General features: G+C 32.9%; 1 protein-coding gene and 1 long non-coding RNA gene across 5 annotated transcripts; one reads left to right on the forward strand and one right to left on the reverse strand.

Moving 5' to 3' along the window:
- The first annotated feature begins 1,252 nt into the window (after positions 1-1,252).
- Positions 1,253-14,218, forward strand: LOC120067322. 4 transcript variants are annotated; one of them, XR_005478970.1, is made up of 5 exons: positions 1,253-1,553; positions 7,326-7,403; positions 7,602-7,660; positions 8,890-9,060; positions 12,899-14,218. It is a non-coding gene; the product is annotated as an uncharacterized LOC120067322 (long non-coding RNA). The 4 variants fall into 4 exon arrangements; XR_005478966.1 differs by lacking the exon at positions 8,890-9,060 and adding an exon at positions 12,060-12,416; XR_005478971.1 differs by lacking the exon at positions 8,890-9,060.
- LOC120067315 (homeobox-leucine zipper protein ATHB-7) lies at positions 5,615-7,004 on the reverse strand. Its single transcript, XM_039018877.1, has 2 exons — positions 6,561-7,004; positions 5,615-6,479 (listed from the first exon to the last, which is right to left on the reverse strand). Exons 1-2 carry the CDS (start codon positions 6,900-6,902, stop codon positions 6,129-6,131), a joined length of 693 nt encoding a protein of 230 aa, XP_038874805.1. The 5' UTR covers positions 6,903-7,004; the 3' UTR covers positions 5,615-6,128.
- Positions 14,219-14,665: the final 447 nt, after the last annotated feature.

Genomic DNA, 14,665 nt, shown 5'->3' on the forward strand with positions numbered 1-14,665 from the left:
ATATGCGTCGATCTAAGTTAGATGTACATGCACAAGAATATGATGCGTATGAGATGACTTGCTTATCTTCGTTTATGCGTTAGACTTCTATTCGGCACTTATCAATGCGAATATCATACAATACCTGTCTCTAGGATATATGAGTCAGTCACAGGATGCAATAAAACACCAATGCATCTATCTCTAGATGTACTAAGCGTTTCTAACTTGATGTTGGCTTACTTATTCTCTCGAATAATTTAAGCTAAAGCTGCTTTTACCAATTGATTTAGTTGGTTTAAGCGTTTCAAAATGGAATTTTGCATGAAGTTATAGATGCATCCAACATAAAACAAGAAATAAACAATGGCAAAGTATGATAGATCAAATATGTGAATTTATAAAGAAACTGATTGTCTTTACAAAACCAACACTTAATCAAATGAGAAGATGAAAACGATAAATAGATGAAATGAAAAGAGTCAAGCCGCAGAGTACAACCTCTTGTCCTCTTTGGCTCAATTCTAGTTCGTGTACAACCACTTGTGGAAGAATTGGAAAAAATGTCTCTCTCGAGCTCAGCTTTCTCCGCTCCTTGATTGGCGATGGTGGTGGTTCTCTTCCCTCTTGTTCTTCTCTTCACCACAGCACATCTCTAAGGTCTCAAAATTTCAAAATTATGCAATGAGCTAAAAGATCCGTTCATCTGGTGGGATTTCTTCTATTTATAGATGTCGGTCTTCTCCAACTTGATGATGGGCAGCATTAAATTCCATACCCTAGTCAGCCGCCTGACATGCTTTTCAGACACCACTCGTTGCAAATGCCCATGCTTGCAAGTGGTGATTTGACACAAACAGCCTCAATCAATTAATCACGTGCCCCATGCGTTAGACTTTGCCTACGACACTTAGAATATTTGTTGAGATCCTACAATATCATGCGTTAGTGCTGTAGTATTTTAGCAATAAACATTCTTTTGCATGTGTGTTATAGTGTTCGAGTAATTCAATGCGTTTTCTCTAAAAATGATGAGATTTTATCATTAAAGACTCTAATTGTTCCAACTTTTGAGCTACAATAACTTGTATTTCTACAAGTTATCAATATGTAAAAGAATAAAAAGCATGGAGTTAAGTGCAGCCAGACTTTATTTAATCATTGTTTTAAGTACAATAACTACACCATGGAAGATCGATGTTTTTGACCTTAAATAAGGAAGACCACGCGAATTAACATGAGTTAAACTCACTTCTGCTAAGTTGATTATATCTTTACCATTATACAATATTGATCGTGTTACCACTCAATTTTTGCTCGCTCTTCGAAAAAATTATTTTCAAATTCGCTAAAATTTTATATTCAAAAGTGAGATAATTATTGTAAGTAGTTTAGTATTTTTTATTATTTTTTTCAGGAAAAAAAAAAAAAAAAGATTCCGAATCCGAATGTAGCCTTGATCGTCTATATTAGGTCCAAACCCGCGCTTATGTATTGCGAATTCCAGCGGGAAATCGTGGAGCAGCGGCGCCTCATATTTCTATTATCGAAAGCAAAGAAGTTCCCAATCTAAGGTTTGATCCTCCTCTTCCATCATTTTCAAGCTGCCATTCAAGCTTTATATCATGAAATTTCTATAACGAATACCGATTAACTTATGTGATGTCTAACTGTTCTTATTGCATTGATTTTCTTTTCGGCATGTTCCTTAGAATCTGAACGAAATAGAATATGATCTAAGTTAGCAGATAACGATTTAGGGTTTCATTCATCGCATAGCATTGGGAAACTGGAATCTTGGCCGTGAATGTGGCATTTAACTATCGTCCTAGAATTGAACTCACTATAGCGATTAATACTGCCATCATTGAGGTTCCCCGTGACCCTCTAGAAATTGTGCTCATAAAAAGTTGTTTTAGTATACAGTGAGCAGAGCATTTAATATTGCTGTACCACTTGATGACGTCTGACTTATCGCATTAAATCCGCATTGAAAGAACCCTATCCATTTACTATTTTTTAATCCAAATTGCTTCATCTCGCATTGGATTTACTTTCCTTCTGTTTTTCTTTTCTTTTTTTTGTCCCTTTTGAAAACTGAAAAAGTAAAAGAAATGAAAAGGACGGTTGGGGGCTGCCTGTGAAAGGTAGAATTTTAAATAATTTTTCATTCAAATGTGAATCTCAAGTGAACTTCTGCTTTCAAGAATTGGGTCTTGTTTTTCCCCCTTTTTTTTTTTTTTTTTTTTTAAAATTAAATATGATCTTACTAAATTTCGCAAATATCTGAATTGTTGTAGAACTGATCAAATTAGGAGAACTCATGCTTTCTTGTGAATTATAGTGGGCTATTATATATTATAAATTGACTGCTGAAAATGTGTGATCAGGATCATACATAAGCTTTTGGAAGTTGGAGATAGTCTGCTTTATTTTGGACTAGTAATGGAACTGAGCAATTGTAAATTAATCAGTGAGAAAAGTTGCAGATAGAATTGTACTTTAAAGCTCTAAAGTCCTAATCATAGTTTATTAATATCTTATGTTTAAAAAAAGAAAAAGCAAAGAAAAATTGCCTGTTATCAGATTTATTTGACTTTGTTTACATTAAATTCCGGAGTTTTTATTGAAGCAGTACTCGTGACTTATAAATTATCACCATACGATTATTGATTTAGCTTTCCTCCTCCTGATATTCGCATGCGTATAACGAAGTTCTGGATGAACTTGACTCTGTTTCTTTTTAGGTTATTAGTTTCCAGTAGCAGCAATGAAGCTGGACTGCTGCTTTTTTCGAACTGAAATAATTGTTTCTCTGCCCTTTGTCACATTAAAAAATTCTGTTGTGCTGTCACTGTTTTTTTGGTTACATGATACATCGTTTTTATAACTTATCAGTGGACGTGACTAGGTTGATATAGATTGAAGTAGAGTGGTACAAGAAAAGGGGGGAAGGGAGGTTAAGAGATAGAGATGGGGGAGAACTGGAGAGAATCAGGAGGGGGGAAAAAGCAACAGTTTAATACCACTTGTTTTCAAGCGTGAGTTCTTATCCACACGGTTAATGTTATTTTAAAAAAATGGAAATTTATTCAGTGTTTCAAGATTTTAGAAAGTTTGATTCAAAATCTTACTTCTGCGATTGGTTTTTCAAAAACATGATTTATTATATTATTTTCAAGTAATTCTCTAAAATTTGCTTTCTTATCTATGGTTAACATGAACTGAGCTAGTTGAAAATTTGAAATTGAAGAAAGGGGATTATTTATGCTTAAAGTGAAGAAAAATGTTTTTAGTGGACAAACAATGTATGCACATAAATAATAGTTAGGGGTGTTTGGAGTGCTAAGTTATATGTTTGGAGTTCATATGTCTGTAGAGTTGAGTTCATATGTCTGGATATCTAATACAGTTTTTTGAACTCTAAATAAAATATGCTTTTATAGTTACTATTTTTGTTTTGAAACTTTTTTATTTAATAATTCTATCCATCTTTGTTTGAATAAAATATAGATTCAATTTTTTTTTGTTCATTTTTAAAACTTTTCTTTCTTTTTTTTTTGGACAATAAACGACAATTAACCTATTACTTTTCTTATAGAAATATGGTTAAATAAAATGAGAAACTAAAGTGAAATCAAAACTTTTGATTTTGATTGATTTTTCTCCATAAATTTTGTTATTATCTTCTTCTTTTTCTTCTTCTTCCCATTGTTGCTCTATATTTTTACTATGTTGTGAATTTTTTTAATCAAATCTCCCCCATCATCGTAACAGCCAATGGAATATCACCATATTTTTTCAACAGTTTCACTTTCATTTCCTCTAAATTTGGAGGATCATCAGAGAACAAATCTCTATTTTTTACTAATTCTTGATGAAAAATGTTCCAGATAATAAATTTTCATTTTATAGTTTTTTTTTTGTTTTATATTACATATTTTTCAACTACATACATACTTTTTGTTTAAATATTCTTAATACTCATTTAATATGTGAATTCATTACGTATAAATATTGCATTTAATGCAGACAAAATAATATTTTTTATATAATCAACAACTCTACAACATACTTTAAGAGTCATCAGTCTTATAGTAGTTGGAAGTGGTTGTCAAAGTTGATTAACGAAGATGATTTTTGCTGGAGTTTGTAGTCAAAGGTGGTTGTCAGAGCCTGAAGTTGGTCACATGAAGGTGTATTGGAGTTGGTTGTCAAAGTTTGTCATCAGAGGTGGTTTTTGAATTTCGGAGTTGGTTGAGCGAAGGTGGTCGTCGTAGTTGATCATCGAAGATGATTTTCGTTGGAGATTGTAGTCGGAGGTGACTGTCGGAACCCAAAGTTAGTCGCATGAAGGTGGTATTAGAGTTGGTTGTCGGAGTTTGCGTCAAAGGTGGTTGTCGAAGCCTCAAGTTGGTCATCGGAGTTACTCGCTCAAAGGTGATCATCGAAGGTGGTTTTCATCGGAGTTTGCAGTCGGAAGTGGTTGTCGGAGGTGGTTTTCAGAGGCTAAAATTTGTTTTCGAAGTTGGTCGCTAGAGCTGTCATCGGAGGTGGTTGTTGGAGTCCGGATTTCATCGTCAGAATTGTTATCGGAGGTAGTTGTTGGAGCCCGGAGTTGGTCGCCGGAGTTGTCAACGGAGTTAGTTGTCGGAGCCCGAAGTTGGTCACCGGAGTTGTCATCGGAGGTGGTTGTCGAAGCTCGAAGTTAATTCTCGGAGTGTGACAGTGGCCAATGGGTGGAGTCATTAAAAACATAGGAAGAAGGGGGAGTTGAGGTGAGTTGGTAAAATATACCAACTCAACTCCACCAATATTTAAAGTTGGTGGGCCAAACAATGAATTGGTATATTATACCAACTTAACTCAACTCATGTCGGTGAGCCAAGATGAAGTTGTACAGGTCATTACATATGTGGACTCGAAAATTCAGAAAATAGATGAAGTGTGTAGCAAAATGATCAAGTACAAGGGTAATTTTTGCATTGCGTTCATATAAAACAAAACTTTAAATTCATGATGTAAAGTTGGAGTTCCACGTCTTATATTCCTTATGCAAAACAATCATTTGCTGATTCGCATTCAAAAGCCTTCGCTAACTAGGATTTTGCACCGGTTAGTCAAAATGGAATCTCACAGTTTGATGGTCTGCCTCTAAAGTGGTTTGTGTCTTCTCATACTTGCTTCGTATAGTTGAAAATTTCCGGTTTTAAGTGTACATGAGAAAAGTATTTAAGATGATAATATGCTTTAATATTAAGATATATGGAGAGGGGACAAGATAAAATGAGATTGGAAGGGTCAAGTTATCCACCTTAGTTTATGGAAAAATGTTTGGTTATTTTTTAGCTACTTCAGCCTTTTAGTTCTTAGTGGCCGAATATGAGTTACATTGACTTGCTAACGGGTTCTGTTTTATTGGTTTCATTAGATGATATTTAGGTTATCTTACATGATTAAATTATCTATATCTTACATGATTAAATTATCTATGGAAGAACCTCCAATAGAAAAAGATGGACATCTTCTAGCTATTTTCAGCAGAGGAATAATCTCCATGATATCAAATTGGACCATTCAAAATCTAGATTTTACTGACATTATTCCTCTAGTTTCTTATGGGATGGATTGAATCTTTTGTTAGATCACTAATCAAAAGAAGCATGAAAAACCTGAGATTCTTTGTGTATAAAATGAGCACTAGTTCTAGTTCATAACTGAGCATATGAATAAAGAGTTTCATAGTCGTCCCCCATCCCTACCCCAAACCAACCAAACAGAAAAAGGGGAAAAAAACAGAAGAAGAAGAACTCTCACACACTGAAAACACTCCAGACTGCATCTCTGTCTGCATATGAGCATATATTTTTTCAGTTTTCCAAGGCAACACTCTTTGCAGGTGGTATTTCCTAGAGTTGCTCACCGAATTGTTTGGTTTTTTCTGAATTCCATCTGAAATTGTGGTGAATTTGGAGCATCAGTGCTTGAAACAACCACATTTCAGTCATTGCTATCCTTGATAGAAGTCGTTATGCTCTTAACTGTTCCTCGTCCTGTGAGCCAAAATCATTGCTAGGATGATCTATTTAAAAAGTTGGAATTTTATTTGTTTACAATTCCTCTATAGTTTCTTTGGGTGGCTCTACTTTTCACGACCAGAAATCCCACCACTGGCCATTGGTATTGGACTGACTGAAAAGGCCTTCAGAGTCTAAATTGCTCCAATTTGGTGTTGATATCAAGGAGCCTTGAGTAGGTTCCCTGAGCTGGGGATCCTCTAATCCAAGATATGCTTCCTTTATGCCACTACCATAGTTGGAAAGAACCTCTAATTCATGTCCTGATTTCTCCTCAGCTGACACACAAGGTTTTACTTCAGACTCATACTTAGTTCTGTGGCCATTTTCTGATTTGCCATCAATGGTTTCTACGGATAGACCTCCCCTGCAGCTCTCAGTTTCCTCCATAGACCTCTGCACCAGATTATTTAGCTTCTGCAACTGCCCAAATAAAAGAAATAACAATGATTAGCAAAAACAAGTAACAGCCAGTATTTTCCTAGAGAAACAAAGGACAAATACCTGTATAGTCAAAGCTTGCTTTTCCTTCTTAAGAGCTTCAAACCGGGAAGCTAGAGTGTTGTAATTAGCTCGTAAAACACTGTAGTCTCGTTCAAGTTGCTTTGACTTCCATCTAGCTCTTTTGTTCTGGAACCATATTGCAACCTGGCGTGGATGCAAACCCAGCTCTCCCGCCAGCTGCAACTTCTTTCTGGGCTCAAGCCTCGACTCAGACTCGAAAATTGACTCCAGTGATTTGATCTGTTCTTCGCTGAACCTTCTTCTGTTCATACTCTTCTTTCTCATGGCCAAAGCCTCTGCCATGGAAGCTGGAGGAGAATATTCAGCATCATCATTTAGCATGCTGCTTAAGATTCAGTTTGGTTACCACAAGGCTTTATTCCTAAACCAGGTGTTACGAGAGTGAATGATTTGTACTATCACTAATATATTTGCTCATTTATTTTATGCCTCATATATATCCAAGGCTTGTGGGGTCCTTGAGAGAGAGAGAGAATTTCTTTCTTGGCTGGGGAAGGTTATTATTTCTTCCCCCCCCCCCCCTAAAAATTAAATTAAATTAAATTTTAATTCTTTTGGCATTTGCTTTGCTTCCTCGGTTTTTTTTTCTTGATACTTTTGAAATTACTTTTAACTTTTTTTTCCCGTTAATTTTAAAAATTACATGAACAGTAAAAACAAACCATCTTCTTGTCATTTGATATGAGATTCATATGCATCTGATGTTCTCAATTTCCATTGTTGATACACAAATTTCTTCTGTAGGGTTCATAAAGTCTTACGTTTGCAGATAAGAACGAAGGGATGGGGACTCGACAAGGAACTGTGTGATGGTTGAGTGAGGTTGAACTTGTAATTTACTTTATGATTTATTTTAATTTTCTTTTTGGTAATAGGATCTGATTAGCCTTGTGAATGTAATAAGGTCTGCATCAGAAGTGATAATTTTCCCCTCTTTTTCTAATTTGTTTTAGATCATATTTTGCATAGCTTTTCATTAAAAACATTTATACAAGTATTTTACGATATTTGACTCTACAGTTGAGGCCAAGTCGTAGATCTGATCGTGAGACAACTTGAGGCATATGAGAAATAATGAGGTATTTCATTTCGTAATCTTATTTTTATTAGATTCATGATTTTTTTTTTTAAAAAACATAATATAGATTCATGAATTGGTTGCAACATTAACACTTCTATTTGTGAATTCTTTTTATTAAATCTTTAAAAGAAATTTCCTTTTCTTGAAAACAAAAAGGACGTAAAAATAATCATGAGTGATCTAAAAAATTAATGAAAATACTTTTTTTTATTAAATATTAATTAAAAGTAGTTTTTTTAGTTCAACAATTTTGAGGTGGGATCAAACTTTTGACTTAGGAATGAAGTACATTCAATTAGGTTAAACTAAGTTCACTTTGACTAATAAAAATATTTTAACAACTTAGAGAAGTTGATTAAAGTATACGTTAACTTCAAATCACTAACCTTAATTATTGAATACATTGTCACAAAGCTTTTTTTTTTAAAAAAGAAAAAAAAAACTATATTTCCATATTTAAGGGACAAATAAGAACTTAATTTTTGTAAGGAAACCATAAGTTCTGAGTAAAAAAGTTCTGAGCTTCAAAATTATATATTTGCCAAAAAGGGTGGACGTGGTTTGGCTTAAAACAGCCAGATTTTTTTTTTTTTTTTTCCTGCTAAATTTGAGGATGAAAATAACAAATTGTTAAGAGAATTAGTAATTTTAAAAGAAAAATAATCAAAGCACGTGTGATATATTGAAGTGAAGAATTGTCTTGATCTTGAGACTCAAAAATATTTTTCTATAATGTAAGTATTTTAAATGAAAATAATTTTCGTCAATTAGGTCCATATCTCTATAATATATTAATATCATGTACATGAATCATGTCGTTCATGTCCTCTCACACTCATATTTCAATATTAATATTTTTATATACTATTTAATTTGGAAACTGTTATCAATTTAAAATTATTATTTTCAGTGCAGAATTGTCTTGATCTTGAGACAAAACTATTTTTCTGTTTAATATTATTGAGTTTATAATTAAAAGGAAAAAATGGTTTCTAGAGTTTTGTAGTTTATTTTAAAAAAAAAAATAATAAAGAAAGAATATTGTCAGGATTAGGTCGAGTCACCAAAGGATGGTGCCCCACTTCAGCTTTCTTCTTTATTTCTTTTATTAAAAAAAAAAATCGAATAAAACAACAATAATAAATTTCTCTTAAAAAACAATAATAAATTAGCAACCAATAAGATCAGTTGCCGAAGGACAAGTAACCCTTACCTGTCACATGACAGCCAATGAGGTGTTGCCACATGCCCAGAAGTCAAACTTAGCGTCTCAACACGTCGTTTATCATTTTGTTGTTTCATGACGTGGCGGACTGTGAGTGGCTGAATGGCAAGACATTTGTCTAACATTTGGACACGTTTTGGGGTCTTGCTTTATTAGCTTCCGAGTCGTGTAAGGTAATAAATTTACTCGAGTGCTGGTCTCTTTTTTTCTTTTCTTTTCTTTTTTTTCTCATTTCCTTAAGCAACCTCTGTGTGCTCGCCACGTGGAGAATTTTGCACCCTTACCTTTCCAAAGAAATGTTGTAGATATTTTTAGTTCTTATTTGGGTTAAAACAACGTTTTGAATCATTTCTGATTTAAATACTATTTTAGTCTATTTATTTTTAATTTTAGTCTATTTTGATTTCTTTCCAAATATCTAATAGTCTGTTTATTGAATTTTCAAAAATCTTAAAATTAGTTCGTGCTAAGTTTTTATTAACATTTTAAAATTGTAAAAATATCTTCCATATAATGGTTTTTTTTAATGAAAATTATTATTACTATTTAACTAATTTCAATGACAACTTAACTTTTGAAGGATTGAATTTAAGATTTACTAAAAGTATAAGAGTAATTTTAAGATTTATTAAAAATACACCTAGACTGAAATTGGACCATTGAAAGTCTAGAGACACTAATATTTTAACCCTTTTTTCCCCCTTATATACTATGAGGTTTTTGACATTGGGTTTGAACTCCATCCTAGTAATCAATTTAAATAAACAATTTTAAATTTTCAAAAAAAAAATCAAAATTAATTATGACTAGGCAAGTTCAATGAATTTTCACTATGTACTTTCAACATTCTAAATCTCATCTAAATCTTGATAAGTGTTTTAATCTTACTTTAAACTTAAATAACTATTGCAACTTTTATTTTCCGCTAGATTTTCATTTGAAAGGTTGACAATTTTGAAATATTTTCATGTACACTAGTGTATAGTATTAAACTAATGACATTTAATAGAAAAGTAAACCAAATTTAGATTTTTGTTGAAATTTATTTTGTGAGTTAATTTCAAAACATTTGTTCAACTGTCAATTTTGTATTTCAATGGATTTAATTTCGTCCAAAACTTAAAAGACTTTTGCGAAATGGGTGCATTTCTACCTAGTGCAATTGACATGAATGGATATTATCAATTTGAGGTTCCAAGTTCAATCTTTTCACCTTACATATTTATAATTTATAATATATATATATATATATATATATATATATATTATATATATATATATATATATATATATTATATATATATATAAAAGTAGCGAAATATATAGTTAAGATTTTACTTTATAACGATTTAGTTTTTAGTTCTTTATTTATCTTTAAACATTATAATTGTTTTTCATAATTTCTTTATCATAGTTTTTATCTCTATTCAAGAACCAATTAAATTTTGTCAAATTTAAAAAGTACAATACAAAATTTTAAAAACTACTTTTTTTAGTTTATAAAATTGGATTGCATAGTAGATACCAAAATAAAGAAGCACATTGATAGAATTGGAAGCAGAAGTTATATGTTTAAGTAAAAAAATCAAATAGCTATCAAAATGAGACCTAAATTATTTATGTTTAAAAACCTAATAAATGTTTATTGAACTCCAACTTTGTTTAAAAAAACATGATTTTTGTTTTTGTTTTTGTTTTTTTTTTTTTTTTGAGTTCAATAACATATGAATTAAAGGATTTGAACTTCTGACCTCGTAGTCGGGAGTTTAAATTTTATGTCAATTGAACTAAGCTCATGCGTTGGCAAACACGGTTAAATGTTTAGGATATATATAATATATATAATTATTATATATATATATAATATATATATGTATATGAGTTCAATAGGATTAGGAAGAATTGAATTATAAACCTTTTGATCGCTATCACATCCGTGTGCTAGTTGAGTTATGCTTGTTTTGACAATGTTTATGATTGGAACTTTCAAGTTTCTGTCTAATTGATTTTGTTCCTAATAGGTCATAATTGATGAATTTTGAAGTGTCTAAAAAGGCAACACAATTTAATTTTGTATTTAATAAGCTACTATCATATTCAACATTTTTTTAGAATTCACAAATCTATTAAACATAAAAGTGAAATCTCAAGACTATAAGACACAAAAGTAAATTTTGTATATAATAGATTAAGACTGGTTAGATACAAAATTTGTAGTTTTAAGATATATAAAACATTTTTAAACTCTAGGATTTATTAAACTCAATTAAAATTCATAAGCTTATTTTAGCTTTTTTTTAAAGATCAATGTTTTATCAGACACCGTTTTAGTTTTGAAAATAATAACAATAACAACTAAGAGAAGAAAATAGCAAGGCAACTACCCTTTTGCAGAAGTTGTTTTCAATAGATCAAATCATTCTTTTTCCCTGAACTAATAAAGTTGAAAACTATGGACTATGTGGAATTCTTATTAACTCAATAAGATAACAACTCAGCTCCTATAGATAAAAGCAATTAAATTATTTTATTTTCCACATTATAAAAACCATAACTTGAAGTAGGCTGTTTTAAATTTATTAAGAAAGTTATGGCATAATTCATTATATATCAATAGATGTAACTAATCCCAATTTCGAAGATGTTGACATCATCGATATTGGAATTTGTTAGTGAAAATTTAAGTTTTAAAAGAAAAAAAGGTATTTTGAGAATCCCATGTTATTAACATTGGGGAGTGAGACCTCCTTTTTATACTCTAATCATGAGTTGTGGATTTGGGCCTCAAGAGATACCTATGTTTTAGAGGAAGTGGAGAGATAGATAAATGTGGGTATAGTGGACATCCCACATGCGTGCCATTGTTTTCTGGTTAGGTTTGATCATCTCATTTTTCATCCTTCACATTCCATTCTCTCGCGAACTCCTTTTTTTTTTTTTTTTTTTTTTTTTTTTTTTTTCGTTTTTCGAGCATCTCAGTTCTGATGAGTGTGAGTTTTCCGGTCGGGTACAATCCATCTCTGATCGAGACAGCTTTGTATATTCTGAGTTGTTTTATCATGGGGACGACGTGGCCATTTCGTAGAACTGCTTGCACACTTGGGAGAGCCTCGAAACGTTTTAAAGAGAGCGAGATTTGCGACTCATCTTGTAATAAGTTTCTGTTTTTCAGGTTCTATTTTGTTGACGACTGTTGTTTGTGACTGTTCATTGTTGTCAAATCTTGTCCATTGGAGGGTAGCGGTTCCAACAATTTTAGGGTGCGTTCCTCTGCCATACTGTGATTGCCCTTTCAAATCAGAATGACATTATGAAATTTGACCTCAATCGTCCATTCTGGTTTAAAGGAGCGAACTTCAAATGGTGGAAGTAGAAGATGCTGTTTTTCCTCACAGAGCCAATGGTCCCAAATGAAGATCCGACTGAACAACAAATAAAAGAAGTTGTTGATTGGCCGATTGTTGTCTGTTTTTCAACAAATAAAACAAGAGATGCCCATGTTTTAAAGGGAATGGAGAGATAGATAAATGTAGGTATAGTGGACATCCCATATGCATGCCATTTTTGTCTGGTCAAGTACGGTGCGTGTGTGATTATTTTTTATTATTAAAAAATCATTATTATTTTTTTATTTAATTAAATAAAAGAAAAGGTCTTCCGCCGATTTCATGGTCCACATAACTTTCTGCGTCTTACAGTTCTGGTTTCGAGGCCTATAAAAGGCACATGCTTTTTAGCAGTTTGATCATCTCATTTTTCATCATTCACATTCCATTCTTTTGCAAATCCTTTTATTTTTCGTTTTCTGAGCATCTCAATTATGATGAGTGTGAGTTTTCTGGTCGAGTACAGTCCATCTCTGATCGAGACAGTTTTATATATTCTGGGTTGTTTTATCATGGGGACGGTGTGGCCATTTTGTAGAACTGCTTGCACACTTGGGAGAGCCTCGAAACATTTTAAAGAGAGCGAAATCCGCGACTCAGCCTGTAACAAGTTTTTGTTTTGCAGGTTCCATTTTCTTGACGACTATTGTTTGTGACTGTTCATTGTTGTCAAATCTTTCCCATCGGAGGGTAGCAGTTCCAACAATTTTAAGACGCGTTCCTCTTCCACTGCTGTGATGGCCCTTTCAAATCAGAACGATATTATGACATTTGACCTCAATCGTCCATTCCGGTTCGAAGGAGCGAACTTCAAATGGTGGAAACAAAAGATGCTGTTTTTCCTCACAGTCAAGAAGATTGCCACGTTTATATTACGAAGAAGCCAACGGTCTCGAATGAAGATCCGATTGAACAACAAATAAAAGAAGCTGCTGATTGGGAAGATTTTTTTTTTTTTTTTGTGTAAAAATTTTAGATTAAATGGTTTGACTGGTGATCTGTATGATTACTACAGCACAATGAAGACAACAAAGGAAGTTTGGGACGCCCTACAGAAGAAGTACGATACTGAGGAGGTCGGATCGAAAAAATATGTTGTCAACCGTTTCCTTAAGTTCCAGATGACGAATGACAAATTTGTAGAGCCCTAGTCCCATGAACTGCAGAAGATAACCCATGAAATAATAAATGAAGATATGCTCCTAAATGAGCAATTCCAAATTGTCGTGATAAGTTGCCTCCTTTGTGGAAGGATTTCAAGAACACCTTGAGGCATAAGACCAAGGAGTCTTCCTTGAAGAGTCTGATCACTCGACTGAGGATTGAGGAAGAAGCCCGAAAGTAGGACCAGAGGGAGGAGATGAATATTGTTTCTGGGAAAGTCACCTCTACCGTGATGAAGCCTAACCAAAAGTCCAAGGGAACCAAGACGAAAGGTCAAAACCGTGGTTCTAGCAACCAGAACAATCAGAAGAAGCAAAAACAACCCTCGAGAGAAATGGTATAGTTCCTTTGCTTCAACTATAATAAACCTGGACACATGGCTAGACATGGTAGGAACAAACATCGTTCTGTTAGTCAGGCAAACTTGACAGAAGAACCGTTAGTTGCCATGATCACAGAAGTAAATGTGATCGGTGGTTCTGAGGGATGGTAGATAGACACTAGCGCTATGTGCCATGTCGACAAACCTTAGTCTCTTTAAAATTTATACTGAAACTAAGGATAAGAACATTCTGTTGGTGGATCACCATTCAATGAAAGTTGTTGGAACCGACGAGGTGGAGCTGAAATTTACATCTAGGAAGACTCTCACCTTGAAAGATGTCCTACACACTCCGGAGATAAGAAAGAATTTGGTCTCGAGCTATCTTCTCAACAAGGTCAGATTTAACCAAACAATAGGGGCAGATTTATATACCCTTATTAAGAATAATGTATTCGAAGGGAAGGGTTATGCAACTGAGGAAATATTCAAATTAAACCTAAACATAAATAAAATGAAGTCTTCTGTTTATATGTTGTGTTCTTTAAATGTTTGACTTCGTCATGTTAATAAGAAATTAATTAGTAACATGATTAGGTTGGAAATGATATCTAAGTTATCCATGAATGCGAGTATTGTAGTCGGGCTAAAATAACTAAGACTCCACATAAATCTGTACTTAGGGAATTTGCGCCTCTAGATTTGATTCATTCTGACTTATGTGAATTTGATGGCATCTTGACTACGAACAGTAAAAAATATTTTATTACTTTTATTGTTGATTGCTTTGATTTCACTTTTGTATATTTGCTAAAAAACAAAAGTGTTGTGTTTGATGTTTTCAAATTGTTTGTAGCCAAAGTAGAAAATTAGTTTAATAGAAAGGTTAAAAGACTTCGTAGTGAT

This window comes from Benincasa hispida, chromosome 1, assembly GCF_009727055.1.
Source record: "Benincasa hispida cultivar B227 chromosome 1, ASM972705v1, whole genome shotgun sequence".
In the NCBI taxonomy this organism is placed as follows: domain Eukaryota; kingdom Viridiplantae; phylum Streptophyta; class Magnoliopsida; order Cucurbitales; family Cucurbitaceae; genus Benincasa; species Benincasa hispida.

What these genes read in the sequence shown, in the direction of transcription:
- LOC120067315 (XM_039018877.1), bottom strand. Translation starts at nt 6,902, where the DNA reads ATGCTAAATGATGATGCTGAATATTCTCCTCCAGCTTCCATGGCAGAG. An exon ending in AGCAAGCTTTGACTATACAG is followed by an intron (nt 6,480 to 6,560) that starts GTATTTGTCCTT and finishes TTATTTGGGCAG; the next exon opens with TTGCAGAAGCTAAATAATCT.